This window comes from Emys orbicularis, chromosome 2 (assembly GCF_028017835.1).
Source record: "Emys orbicularis isolate rEmyOrb1 chromosome 2, rEmyOrb1.hap1, whole genome shotgun sequence".
Taxonomy (NCBI): Eukaryota; Metazoa; Chordata; order Testudines; family Emydidae; genus Emys; species Emys orbicularis.
The window spans coordinates 242,765,463-242,780,154 of NC_088684.1; the positions used below are offsets into that span (position 1 = coordinate 242,765,463).

At 40.0% G+C, this 14,692-nt stretch overlaps 1 protein-coding gene across 1 annotated transcript in view; it reads left to right on the forward strand.

Annotated features, from left to right (window-relative positions):
* Positions 1–14,692, forward strand: part of CRPPA (CDP-L-ribitol pyrophosphorylase A) — a 184,359-nt gene that overhangs the window by 102,220 nt on the left and 67,447 nt on the right. The window contains exon 9 of the mRNA XM_065399871.1: positions 5,005–5,136. Coding sequence (XP_065255943.1) covers positions 5,005–5,136 — 132 coding nt within the window. The remainder of the gene's footprint in view (positions 1–5,004; positions 5,137–14,692) is intronic.

Here is a 14,692-nt window from a genome sequence, read left to right on the forward strand (position 1 = left end):
AGGATTGCATTGGCTAGGAGTCAAGAACTCCTGAGTTCTAGTCTCAGCCCTGACAGTCACTTTCTCTGTACCCAGAACAAGTCACTTATCCATTACCAACTAACAGATGTTGTGAATATTTATTAGTTAATGTTTATAAAACACTTTCCAAGTGAATAGCATATCACAAATACTACATCCTTATCTGACCCAAGTGTTCGCTGCAGACAGTGGGCTGGTCTGAATGCTGATCCTTGACACCTGAGAATTTAGTCTTTACTTGCTTATGTACATTTATGAGGAAATTCAGTAGGAACCTCCATGTGTACCAACCTCTTAAGTTTTAGTTGGGTTTCCTCTGTTTACCTATGAGAAATAGAGAAAATCCGGATCTCTCACTCCTGCACCCAATATTTAGGGGCCTCCATAAAAGACTCTTCTTTCTTGCCAACTATTCAGCTATGTGGTAACACAAAATACTTTCCCTCTGGGGCAGAATATTGTTTGCATTATCCCTTGAATAACTGCTTTAATCACTTTCTCTACATATAAAGCCCAAGGAGGAGCGAATCTTTATAGAATTATCAATCAGCCAGATAACACTATAACTTTAAAATCTTTTGCAGTAGATGTCATGGCTGTTGTCTGTTATCGGATGGGTATTAAATTCTTTCTTGTGTGGGGTGTAAAATGAAAGGGCTAAGGATTGATAGTAGCAATAATAAAACATTCCAGACCCATGTCAACTTTTCAAGAAAAAATATATGAGAACATAAATTCCTTACAAGAGCTCACTAAGGAAACTTCTGTCAGGGTTCTGCCCTCAAACTACACAGATCTTGATATCTGCCTGCGGTGCAGCACAATCTTTACAGAAGCCCTGTTTCTCTGCCCTGCCTCCCAATCCCAAATTGTTAAACTGTTAATACCTTCTAAGAAGAATAAGATACATTTAATATGTTCTGTTTAGCAATATATATGTTTTTAAACTACGGGATCTGATTCATCTGTTAAATTATTCTCCCAGTACATTCTAAATATCCCTGACCTAGATAGCCTGGGAATAACCTTAATAACAGATACACAAAATTGCCTGTTTATGAAACATATTTTTGATGCACACAAAGTCTCTCTCAAAAGTAGAGCAATGTCCTAAAAATAAATAGACCTCGTGCTAAGCTAAAAAAAAAAAAGGGGGGGGGTTTGTATAGAATTATTTGTCTAGAATTCTTATTGCTATCTATTCATATTCTTGGTTTATGGAGCTTCCACTTTATTTTCAGAAATAGAACAAATAGAAAATGGAAAGAGGTCTGAAAAATATGTTTTTAATTAATAAAGAGTTAGCTAAACAAATCATTGTCTCATATTAATCACTGGGAACTATTTAAGTCCTTTAAACTTCCGATCCCTAAAATTCACTACAGATGGTATAACTGGGGGATAGAAATTTCTTTCATCAGTCTTTAATTACTTAGTGTTGTGTGTATTCCTAAATAATGACAACTATAGTGGAATTCGTCTGTTTGATATTTTTATTTTTAAAAATAAATAAATTTAACTTATAGAGCCTGAATGAATTGTTAGAAAACTATTCAGTATAACATTGCTCTTTTGATGTAAACGTGGATACTTACATTTCTCAGATAAATAAATGTCAAAACTTAAGGTATTATGAGGATGTTGGCACATTTGGTCATTATGGTTTTTTAGATACTGGTTGACTGAAGAACATTTCCCTTTTTGAGTCCAGAAGTAAACTTATTCCTTGCTGTGGAGCCAGGAAGGGATAGGCAAAAAGAAGCAGCAGACTTCTTCTAATCTAACAGAAAAACCTGTATTACGTGTTTTTCCTTCAGCCGTGACAAGCTTTTTATTTCCTTTTTGTATAAGTAGAAAGTTCTCACACGCTCTGCACTTATTTCAGAACATCTTCTCTGATAAAAAAGAATCAGATCACTGGCAGAATCTGTTTTGTATTACTTCGCTTTTTTTTTTTTTTTTTTTTTTTTAGTGTTTAACTTTTTTGATTGTAAATGTAATGGGCCAGATTCTCCAAACCACTAATGTAGCTAGTGAGGGGAGGATCACTGCAGTATAAGGGAGACCCTCTAGTGGCGTACAGCCAGCATAGGGGCTCCTACATCACTTGCCCTCCTTACTGATACTATAGCAGGGTGTGGCCAGGATGTCACTATATCATACTGATACCGGAGTACATTTTTGGCCCATTGGATCCTTTTGTAACCAGCGTAAGTGAACACTGATTGGCTTGCTATAACCCAGTACAACAGTTTTTCCACCTCTCCTACACCAAACATGAGCTCTCTGCTGAACAGCTAAGCTCCAGCTTCGGACCCAATATCTCTATTCCCACACTAACACAGCTGCTCTAAACTCTGTATAAACTTGTAGCTATATGTTTCACTGGACAAATGTATTGTGCTTAAACCTGTTATAATGCATTTCCTGCATTTTCACTATTAATGCATTATAGCCTTTGCTAGTATCAAATACTGTGGTTAAGATTGCTATTTTAACTCAATTTTCACTCTCATGCAACTTTTTTGGGGGGGAGGGGGAGGGACGGGACAATGGGGGACTTTGGAGCTGAAATGTCCAATATTTGCTCTTAGTTCAAAGGTATGTTTGAGGAAAATCTCTTCTGCGTCTTATGAATTTTGTGAATGTGACTAAAATATATAGCTTTTGACTACACATTATCTTGACTGGAGTCTCAAAAAAAGCAGAAGTTTTAAAATTTGTTTGTAAATTGTCATTAAGGAGTAGTGCCTCAGCTAAATTTTTAAAAGAATTGATTTATATTTAACAAAGTTAGGAGTGGTTTGAAAATTGCATTCTTAGCATGCACAACAAAACATTGTGTTCTGGTGCACATTTCCACATATCTATGCTGGACATGTATACACAGTTTGGAAAGTGTTAATTTTTAAAGACCTGTTAAGAGGTAGTTATTCACCACAGACTGTTGGCTTGATTGTTCCAGTCAGAACAGAAAGTTGAGAGCAGGCAGGTACATGGGGAGCTGCAATAGTTTACAAAGGCACAGATTCTTCTATGAGTGCTTGCTCATGTTGATTCCATTCTAGGTGCGTGCGTGCCCACGTGCACAGTCGTTGGAGACTTTTGTCTTAGTGGTATCCGTAATATTGGCTGTGGTGCCCCCTTGAGTGCTACCGACCCTATGCCCTCTCAGTTCCTTCTTACCGCCCATGGCGGTTGGTCGGAGTGCCTTGTCTTGCATCGCAAGAGCGTTAGCGATTCTTTCAGACCCATTGTTCTGTCTCCTTTGTAGTTAGTTGTTAGGTATGGACCACTAAGTTAAGTGTTAGATAATAGTTTTAGTAGTTGGAGTCCTGGCTGGGACTTCACCACGGAACTTCCCCAGGCTTTAAGCCATGTTCATCGTCTACCCAGCTAATGCCCATTAGTGACCCCCACGATATCTGTTTGAAGTGGTGGATAGAGCACTGGACTGTGACGGAGACCTGAGTTCTATTCTTGGCTCTGCCATTGCCTGTTGGGTAACCTTGGGCAAGTTGCTTCACTTCCCTGTACTTCGGTTTCCCCATCTGTAAAATGGAGATAATGATACTGACTTCCTTTGTAGAGCGCTTTGAGATCTACTGATGAAAAGTGCTATATAAGAGCTGGGTCCTATAATAATCAGTAGTGATATTTTCTATTCTTAATGTTCTTGTTAAATATATAGTAGAATATAATCCTGTTTATGTTGTAAAATGTATATAATAAAATATGCAAAATGTGCAATGTCATGAAGATAAGATGCCATCACCAATATTAACTCTTGAATTTCATGATTTGATAATGTAGTATGAACATGCAGACTCGGTGTCACACTAGCACATTTTTTTTCATGTAATATACATTGTCAGAATCTTCAACAATCAGGCCCTTTCCCTGATGGCAGGTAGAGGATGTTGCATCCTATTTCAAAATAATATTCGTAACAAGTTTTCCCTTTAGTGTAAGATGCCTTCTAGTTGTGAATTTCTGCTTATTAAAAATGTTAATTACTTTAGCTTTTCGTAAACATGTCATGGTGATGGACATCGATATAGACACACAATATATTTTTGAAGCAGTAATGAGGGTTCTGTAAGGCTTGAAGTAGAGCAGAAGAAAAGCACAAGTGTTGTCAAAGCATGACTCACTAGCTCTTGCCTCCATCAGGAAAGTGAGGCAGGACTGGTAATGACAAAACTCAATCTCAAATCAAATATTTCAAAAACACAAAATCCCATTAAGAATTTAGGGACTTTAATTTTCTGCAAAGTAGCTTTTTATTTTTGTGTTTTATGAGACTCGTTTTAACTATCCAGTAGCATAGCAGTGGCATCATATGAAAAACGTTATATGAAGAAATGTCCTTCTTAAATCTTGGTTTTCTGTGCTTAATAGAAACTTTGTGAAGAGATGAAGATCAAAATTGTTGGATTGTTGTCAGGCCTGAGTCAAAGTGTGAGAACTAGTTACCGTACTTCTCTTTACAATGCTGAAGTCCAACATAGTACAGAATGCAACTTACAAATGCAGTGTCCCAGACATAGAACAGATACAGCAAATATTCTTGAGAATGTGATTCCATGTTGAAAAACTAAAAGTTGTTAAAGGAAAACATCTGTACTCTTCTCTGATTTCTTCAGATGAGGATTCGATTTGTGAATGCATTGATACTAAACAATTGCATGAAAGATGGATCAGGGATTAGAGATTTTTTTAAAATTAATAAACTCTTAAATATAGAGAGCACATTCTGTTCTGCTCACTTCTGGCATGTTGGTTTATCTAGATTTGGAAAAGTTTTCCTCTTATTAAATATTTAAGTCATGGAGCATGACATTAATACAAATTTATAAATAAATCCTTTGCTATCTTATATTTTGTGTTTATCTAAATTTTTTTTTAAAAAATCTGGAGATCTAACGGAATATACTTTGTAATATAATGTAGTAATTGTTTGCTTTTTGCGCCCCTTTGCAGGTCCATTTGAATGTTTCAGAAAATATGTCTTTCAGCAGTGGAATGGAAGAACTGGCTGGGATAAAGGAATTTGCAAAGGAAGTGAAAAAGAAACATATTTTGGTTTATGGTCTTCTCATCCACTACAATAAGGTATGTAATTCTCTTTATACCTGCAAATTATCTACTTTTGTAAACTATATGATTAATGATAAGAATCTTCTTCATTTTAAAAAATCAAAGGGAAATAAATATGACAAGGTAAAGTTTTGTTGAAAAGATTCTTGCCTGTTCATGTTCAATATTCAGTAGAGCCTCTGGTTACAGGCAAAAATGCAAGTGATTTGATTAGAGAGAAAAAATGGTAAATAGTAAAAAAGAATAAAAAATTGTGAACATGCTTGAGCCTTTCTTTTCCTGTTGTTAACTTTTAAAACTTGGCATTTGCAGCTTTTTAAAATGGAAAATATTAAAAGTATTTGTAATCAAAATTGATTTTTCAAGTGTTTTCCATTCCAGTATCCATGTCTCCAGTAGCAGAAGATTGCCAAGGCAATCTGCAGCATCTTTGTACTTAGAAAAGCTATTTAAAATAAACCTTTTTGTTTGGGGATATGTTCTGTTTACAAAACACAGTAGACTACTTTGCCACTAGTGCATATATAGTTTTCATTGTGCAGGCAGCTTTATAGCTTCATAGAGCCACCTGTTAAAAGAGGCAAATATTAAATATTCAACTGATGTTTAAAGAAGTGGAATAAATGTATTTTTTACTACATTTTTGGAATATAGTAGTTATTTAGAGTTACATGTGGCTGATTAATCACAACTATAGTTCAAACATTTTAGCCTTTATTCCAAAAGTGCTGAGGCCTCAAAAATCCAATTGATTTTAATGAGAGTTGTGGATACTTAACATCTTTGAAAATCAGGTCACTAATATTTAAAGACTTATTAATATTATTATAGGAATACTGTTATAAATAACTGTAATTCTCCTTCTGTTAACTTCTATTATAAACCCCTGTGTAGAGGGATGTATTTTATTCAGATGTATATTTTCAGATTATATAATCTTTCTAAAATGAAATTTAAAATTCAATGTCTCAGATGAAGGTCAAAAGTTACTTTGAAATCAAATTTGGAGTGAAAAATCAAGATGGCCCTTATTAAATTATTCAACCACAGATAAAATAATTTAGTGGTTTCAAACACCTTTTGCACATAGGGCTTCAAAATGACTTAGGTTTTCAAAATGTAATATGACAGGGTACCTTTACAAATGCTGGCAAATAAAAATTAAATCACATAAACTATTTCGCTTAGAAAGTAACCACTGTGCATTACTTTTTTAACTGAAAAGTTGAAGATATTTAGATAATCTCTCAAAGATTAAATTTTGGTGTGTGTGTCTACACCAGTGGTCCCCAACCTTTTCTGTGTGGCGGGCGCCAGACCAAGGACCGTGGCTGCTGGAAAAGCAGCTGCCGAAATGCCGCCGAGAAGCGGCAACGTCAAGAAGCATCGCCACCGAAATGCCGCCGAAAATCGGCAGCATTTCAACGGCAGCGCTTCTTGACGTTGCCGCTTCTTGGCGGCATTTCAGCAGGTGCTTGTCCGGCGGCCAGTAGGTGGGCGCACATAGATGCCCCGGCGGGCGCCATGGCACCCGCGGGCACCGCGTTGGGGACCCCTGGTCTACACTGACTCATCTATTGTAAACCAGCTATACTACTTGCATAACTTGAATGCTAGGTTTAAGCCTTGAGTGATTTTTTTCCCCCTGAAATTATAAATTTCCCTATCATTCATTCTGTACATGGAAGCTATTTAGGCAAGATAGGTCTGTAAGATCTTTTATGTCTACTGGTTCTGTAATTCAGAAGATGAAAAGGATTTTCATAGACTTACTGAAACAGATCATAGAATCATAGAAGATTAGGGTTGGAAGAGACCTCAGGAGGTCATCTAGTCCAACCCCCTGTTCAAAGCAGGACCAACACCAACTAAATCATCCCAGCCAGTGCTTTGTCAAGCCAGGCCTTAAAAATCTCTAAGGATGGAGATTCCACCACCACCTCCTAGTAAAATAGTGTTTCCTAATATCCAACCTAGACACACCCCCCCCAACCGCAACTTGAGACCATTGCTCCTTGTTCTGTCATCTGCCACCACTGAGAACAGCCGAGCTCCATCCTCTTTGGAACCCCCCTTCAGGTAGTTGAAGGCTGCTATCAAATCTCCCCTCACTCTTCTCTTCTGAAGACTAAACAAGTCCAGTTCCTTCAGCCTCTCCTCGTAAGTCATGTGCCCCAGCCCCCTGATCATTTTCATTGCCCTCCACTGGACTCTCTCCAATTTGTCCACATCCTTTCTGTAGTGGGGGGCCCAAAACTGGATGCAATACTCCAGATGTGGCCTCACCAGTGCCGAATAGAGGGGAATAATCACTTCCCTCAATCTGCTGGCAATGCTCCTACTAATGCAGCCCAGTGTGCTGTTAGCCTTCTTGGCAACAAGGGCACACTGCTGACTCCTATCCAGCTTCTCATCCACTGTAATACCCAGGTCCTTTTCTGCAGACCTGCTGTTTAGCCAGTCGGTCCCCAGCCTGTAGCGGTGCATGGGATTCTTCTGTCCTAAGTGCAGGACTCTGCACTTGTCCTTGTTGAACCTCATCAGATTTCTTTTGGCCCAATCCTCCAATTTGTCTAGGTCACTCTGAACCCTAAATCTACCCTCCAGCATATCTACCTCTCCCCCCCAGCTTAGTGTCATCTGCAGACTTGCTGAGGGTGCAATCCATCCCATCATCCAGATCATTAATAAAGATGTTGAACAAAACCGGCCCCAGGACCGACCCCTGGGGTACTCCGCTTGATACCGGCTGCCAACTAGACATCAAGACATTGATATCTACCCGTTAAGCCTGACAATCTAGCCAGCTTTCTAGCCACCTTATAATCCATTCTTCCAATCCATACTTTTTTAACTTGCTGGCAAGAATATTGTGGCAAACCGTATCAAAAGCTTCGCTAAAGTCAAGATATATCACGTCCACTGCTTTCCCCATATCCACAGAGCCAGTTATCTCATCATAGAAGGCAATCAGGTTGGTCAGGTATGACTTGCCCTTGGTGAATCCATGTTGACTGTTCCTGATCACCTACCTCTCCTCCAAGTGCTTCAAAATGGTTTCCTTGAGGCCCTTGAGATCCAGTCTCAAATCACTAATCCTCATATTAAAAAATCCCTAAATCTGTATTACATAATAAAATGTAATATCTCTGTTGATCTGTTACTACTTATAACATAAGGGAATTTTAAAATAATTTTACTTACATTTACATGAATGATCATAATGAGTCCTATAGAGCCAAAACAGTGCAGCAGATCTTCATTTTAAGAAGTTTATAAATTACAGTGTAATGTATCAGCTTTTACAGTCATATAGTTGGTTGTGGCTCCTCCTAAACTCTTTCTGACTAATTTCACTGGTCTACAATTTTTGAGAAGTCGTCTGCTTCAGAGATAAAATGTGCTATTTATTATGTATTTTGATGTGCTGAATTCAAATATGACAATTAAAACAACTGATTGGCTACTGTTTCTAAGATATTTAAGTTTTTTACATTTTATGTCTATGTATATTGTGTAGATAGTAGAGTTTTAATCATAAATTGTAAACCTAGGTCTTTTCATGTGTTTATGGTTGCTTTACATGATAATATTTCACCTGTCCTGTTTATGTAACACTTAACACTTAGATTCAGTGTCTACTCGGCGCTTCTTGGCTTGTCTCTTGTATTCATTAAATGGAGCATCTCTTGTCACTGTCCAGCAATAGTCTGCAAGCATTGATGGGCTCCATTTGCCCTGATAGCGTTTCTCCATTGTTGCAATGTCCTGGTGAAATCGCTCGCCGTGCTCGTCGCTCACTGCGCTCGTCGCTCACTGCTCCGCAGTTCGGTGGAAAAAAATCTAGATGAGAGTGCAAAAAATGTATCTTTAGTGACATGTTGCAACCAAGGCTTTTGTATGCCTTGAGGAGGTTTTCCACCAACAACCTGTAGTTGTCTGCCTTGTTGTTTCTGAGAAAATTTATTGCCACTAACTGGAAGGCTTTCCAGGCCGTCTTTTCCTTGCCACGCAGTGCATGGTCAAATGCATCATCTCGAAGAAGTTCACGAATCTGAGGACCAACAAAGACACCTTCCTTTATCTTAGCTTCACTTAACCTTGGAAATTTTCCACGGAGGTACTTGAAAGCTGCTTGTGTTTTGTCAATGGCCTTGACAAAGTTCTTCATCAGACCCAGCTTGATGTGTAAGGGTGGTAACAAAATCTTCCTTGATTCAATAAGTGGTGGATGCTGAACACTTTTCCTCCCAGGCTCCAATGACTGTCGGAGTGGCCAGTCTTTCTTGATGTAGTGGGAATCTCTTGCACGACTATCCCATTCGCAGAGAAAACAGCAGTACTTTGTGTATCCAGTCTGCAGACCAAGCAAGAGAGCAACAACCTTCCAATCGCCACAAAGCTGCCACTGATGTTGGTCATAGTTTATGCACCTCAAAAGTTGTTTCATCTTGTCATAGGTTTCCTTCATATGGACTGCATGACCAACTGGAATTGATGGCAAAACATTGCCATTATGCAGTAAAACAGCTTTAAGACTCGTCTTCGATGAATCAATGAACAGTCTCCACTCATCTGGATCGTGAACGATGTTGAGGGCTGCCATCATACCATCGATGTTGTTGCAGGCTACAAGATCACCTTCCATGAAGAAGAATGGGACAAGATCCTTTTGACGGTCACGGAACATGGAAACCCTAACATCACCTGCCAGGAGATTCCACTGCTGTAGTCTGGAGCCCAACAGCTCTGCCTTACTCTTGGGTAGTTCCAAATCCCTGACAAGGTCATTCAGTTCACCTTGTGTTATGAGGTGTGGTTCAGAGGAGGAGGATGGGAGAAAATGTGGGTCCTGTGACATTGATGGTTCAGGACCAGAAGTTTCATCCTCTTCCTCTTCCTCGTCTGACTCAAGTGAGAATGATTCTGGTGCATCAGGAACCGGCAGTCCTTCTCCGTGGGGTACTGGGCGTATAGCTGATGGAATGTTTGGATAATGCACAGTCCACTTTTTCTTCTTTGACACACCTTTCCCAACTGGAGGCACCATGCAGAAGTAACAATTGCTGGTATGATCTGTTGGCTCTCTCCAAATCATTGGCACTGCAAAAGGCATAGATTTCCTTTTCCTGTTCAACCACTGGCGAAGATTTGTTGCACAAGTGTTGCAGCATATGTGTGGGGCCCACCTCTTGTCCTGATCTCCAATTTTGCAGCCAAAATAAAGGTGATAGGCTTTCTTAACCATAGTGGTTATACTGCGCTTTTGTGATGCAAAAGTCACTTCACCACAAACATAGCAGAAGTTATCTGCACTGTTCACACAAGTACGAGGCATCTCTGCTCACTTTGGCTAAACAGAAATGTGTTCCTTTGCAAAATCAAACACTGACAAATAAGAGAGCACGACACTGTATGATTTCTAGAGCTGATATAGGGCAATTTGTTCAACAGAGTGATGTAAGCTTCGTTATGATTGCATCATCCATGACTTCTAGGAATAACATGATGCAATTCATATCATGTATGATGCAATACCAGCTTCAGATTGCATCATTCATTGTTTTGCCTAAAAAGCAAGTACTGTCCAAACCCAGTCATAGATTTATTCATAGATCCAGTCAAAGATGTATTTTAGTCATTTCTGGTTTAAATTGAGATCCCTTCCCTTTATAACTCACTTATCCTCCGCCATTCCCAAGTCAAGGGTCGTATATACTGACCCAATAGCATATCTTGAAAACTAGAGCCAATCAACAATTTTAAGCATCATTTTCGTTCTCAGTGACCCAGAATTAGTAAAGTTTGACTACATTTATTTCAGAAGCATTTTGGCTGTAGAGCAGTGTTTTTAAATAAATGTAACTATTAAGGGGCAAGACATTTACCAGTAGTTTTACTTCTAGCCTTGTCCTCCCTTTATACCTTTTATGTAGCAAGAATATCAGATTAATGTATGATGATATATGTGGTGTGCCGAAATCTCTAAGCACTACAAGCATTGTTAAGGATTGTTTACCTTGGCTTCTGTGGATCTGTCTACACTTGGCTCTTATCTTACCTCTCTGCCGTGTCTACCAGTATCTTCTCCCCTATCTTGGGTTGTTTAGGGTTTTGGTATATGTATTTATTTATTTATGTATTTATATGGAGTATGGAAAGGTGAGAGTGTTGGTTTGGGGTTTTTGTCAATTTTTGCTCTCTGATACCTCTTCCTTACTCAGCAGAGGCTATATTGTGCTTAGCACGGGATTATCAATTCATTGCCACATGAAGATTTCCCTTATGTGCTCTTGCAGTGTAGCTGAGTGCCATGGAAGCAGGTGGAGAGAATTTTGGGCCACATATGGTATGAACGTACACCCATATAGTTGTTCCTATGGCTGTCTGGAATAAGGAGAACGTGGTTGTGGGGGCAGAATATGGGTGGCTTGCAAATAATCACATTCTGCTTTGTTGTGGCAGCACACTTTTAATGGGAGAGGGGGGAGATCAGAGGGAGGGGGAGATCAGGTGTCATAAAGCTTTCTAAATTCCTCCTGTTCTTATCTAAGCAGTGCTTCTTCCAGAGTAGACTTTGGCATCCTTGGGTCAGGAAACACTTATGTAACAGCTGAAATGTAGTTTGGAGGAGTTCAGGCAGGCAGTACACACTAAAATAATTAATAAGTCTAATAGGGACCTATTAGACCATCATCCTTCAAGTACAGGTTATAGTTTCCTGTTAGAGGATATATCAGAATGCCCTTTCTTATATATAGATGGATCAAATATGGGATATGAGCATACCAAGTATATCCTTTTAAAGTTAAGAATAGTTGTATGTATGTCTGCTAAAGCAAAGATCATAACAACCACAAAATATCTGAATTGATCTTAATCCCAGATTGTTGAACAGCTGCTGAACCAGGGTTTTGGATGGATGGACTGTATCCTGCAGCTATTAAGTATAGGTTTTGTTTACTAATTATAAAGTGATGCTGAGAATTTTTTTGATTTACTAAAGCATTATATTTTTTTATGGACAAAAGGTTTCTAGGCAGTTACTCAGAAAAAGTGAAGCAAAACTAAAGGCCTCTATAATTGGCACAAATTATCTGTACTGTATACTGTAAATACTGTGTCAATCATTCAAGAAGAGCATGTGCTTGTAAACAAAGGGTAACCTCTATCAATGTAACTTTGCATGAAATTCTAAAATAATAATATTGATACAAAGGTTGGATTCATTTAGCAACAACTCTTGTTTGTGTTCTGAGTGATTACATGGAATTTATTCCTTCACTACTTACTGAACACATATTTTCCAAGACACAATCTTGTGGAACATGGGCAAACACAAATTAAATCTTGTTTACTGAAATCCACAATATAATGTTTAATTTAACCTTTCCCCCCCCCCAAGGAAATGAGGGTTTAAAAAAAAAAAGTCATATGGTTAATTAGTAAATTTGTTCATTTTATATTTAGGGTCAAATATTCCTGACCTGTAGAAAAATAGATGAGAGCAGGAAAAGGAGGTAGTGAGAAGATTCCACTGGTCTGAGCTTGTGGAGGTAGAATTAAGGGAGTTTGCAGGTTCATGGTGTAGGACAGCGACATGGCCAGCAATCCTCAGAGCCCAAGGAATTGGAACTCAATAGAATTTGGGGAGATGTATGGAGAGAGAATTCTTCACATTTCCTCACAGAGGAACATGGTTCCCCGAGTCTTTCTTTTCTGCACCCCAGTGTCTCCCACAATTCTGGATGTCTGGTTTGCTCCCCTCTACTCTGCAGCTCACAGAAGCGATCAGAAATTTGGTATTTCACAGCCTGGCCACACTCCCTTTGCTTCCGCTTCCCCCATTCTCTGCAGCTGTGGTCAGTTGGCAGTTACACTGTTCCTACTTCTTATAGACTCATAGACTCATAGACTTTAAGGTCAGAAGGGACCATTATGATCATCTAGTCTGACCTCCCGCATGATGCAGGCCACAAAAGCTGACTCACCCACTCCTGGAATAATTCTCTCCCTTGACTCAGCTGTTGAAGTCCCCAAATCATGATTTAAAGACTTCAAGTCGCAGAGAATCCTCCAGCAAGCGACCCCTGCCCCATGCTGCGGAGGAAGGCAAAAAACCTCCAGGGCCTCTGCCAATCTACCCTGGAGGAAAATTCCTTCCCGACCCCAAATATGGCTATCAGCTGAACCCCGAGCATGCGAGCAAGATTCTCCAGCCAGACCCTCCGGAAAAAAGTTCTCTGTAGTAACTTTTAATATCCCATCATTGACCATTGTTACTAATTACCAGCGATGGCACGTTATTGATCTATTGACTAAAATCACGTTATCCCATCAAACCATCCCCTCCATAAACTTATCAAGTTTAATCTTAAAGCCAGAGAGGTCTTTCGCCCCCACTGTTTCCCTCGGAAGGCTGTTCCAGAACTTCACCCCTCTGATGGTTAGAAACCTTCGTCTAATTTCAAGCCCAAACTACTACTTTTATTTCTATCTTTATTTTTCTCCCTTTTTTGGGGGCAGTGGTGATCAGTTTCTCTATTTCAGGCTTCTTTCTTCTTCCCTGGGTCGGTCTTAAGCAGCCTGATGGTTCAATTCTCTCTGAGCCTCCACTGCAGCATCTCTCTGCTGGCTCCTCTGCCCCTGTACAGGCATGGTAGAGCAACCAAGAAAGCACCGGGTCAGATCCAAGAAGTGCTCCATTTGTCAGGCAGCCTTCCCAAGCTCAGCAGATGGTGAATTGTGCCCAGCCTGCACCCAGCCAGCTGACCCTAACTGCTTTAGGTCTCAGGGCTCTGAGAGGCACAGGTAGGTTGATGACATACTCATCAAAGCAGCCATGGCTCCAACATGGAAAAGAATGGACCAGGAAGAACAGATCAGGGAAAGGCTCTAAAGACAAGGACACCAACCACCCAACTCAGGGGGTAAGTCCCCAGGGAACAAAGAGGAGGGCTTGTGGGACCACAAATCCCTCCCCCCCAAGTCTTAGAGTGGGTCCTGAGTGGTCTGGGAAAAGTTGCAGTGCTCTTAAACAGCCCTCATCCTTCCCAATTTGAACAGAAGGGCTCTGGTAATGAGTTCCACCCCCATGGGAATGGGACCAAGGAGGGGGAGGAATCGGAGAGAGGACTTTCCTGAGGGCTTCTGGAAAAGGCAAGCTGCAAAAGGCCTCAAAGCCACAACAGAGCTCCTACACCTGCAAAGCATGCAAAGAGAAAAGAAATCAAAAAAGGGGGGGGGGGGAATTTCAGAAAATCTTGGTGGTATGAGCCCTCTGGCTCCTCTTTTTTCTCCTCCACTGAGGAAGGCGAACTATGGGCCTCTGAATCCAAACAAGACTGGGGGAAAAAACACAAGAGCTTTTTTTCCCCCGAGAAATCTGAGGCCATGTGCAGAAGGGCTGTCTCCACGATTCAGATCCAACCTGAACAGGTTCTTGAGAGCAAGCCTCAGTGTAAATTTTGCCCCTCGAAATCCTTCCCTGAGACTGCAATTCCCCCGCAGTCTGCCTTTGAGGACATGGTCAGGGATGAATGGAACAAGCCTGATTAGGGCAAGCACATTA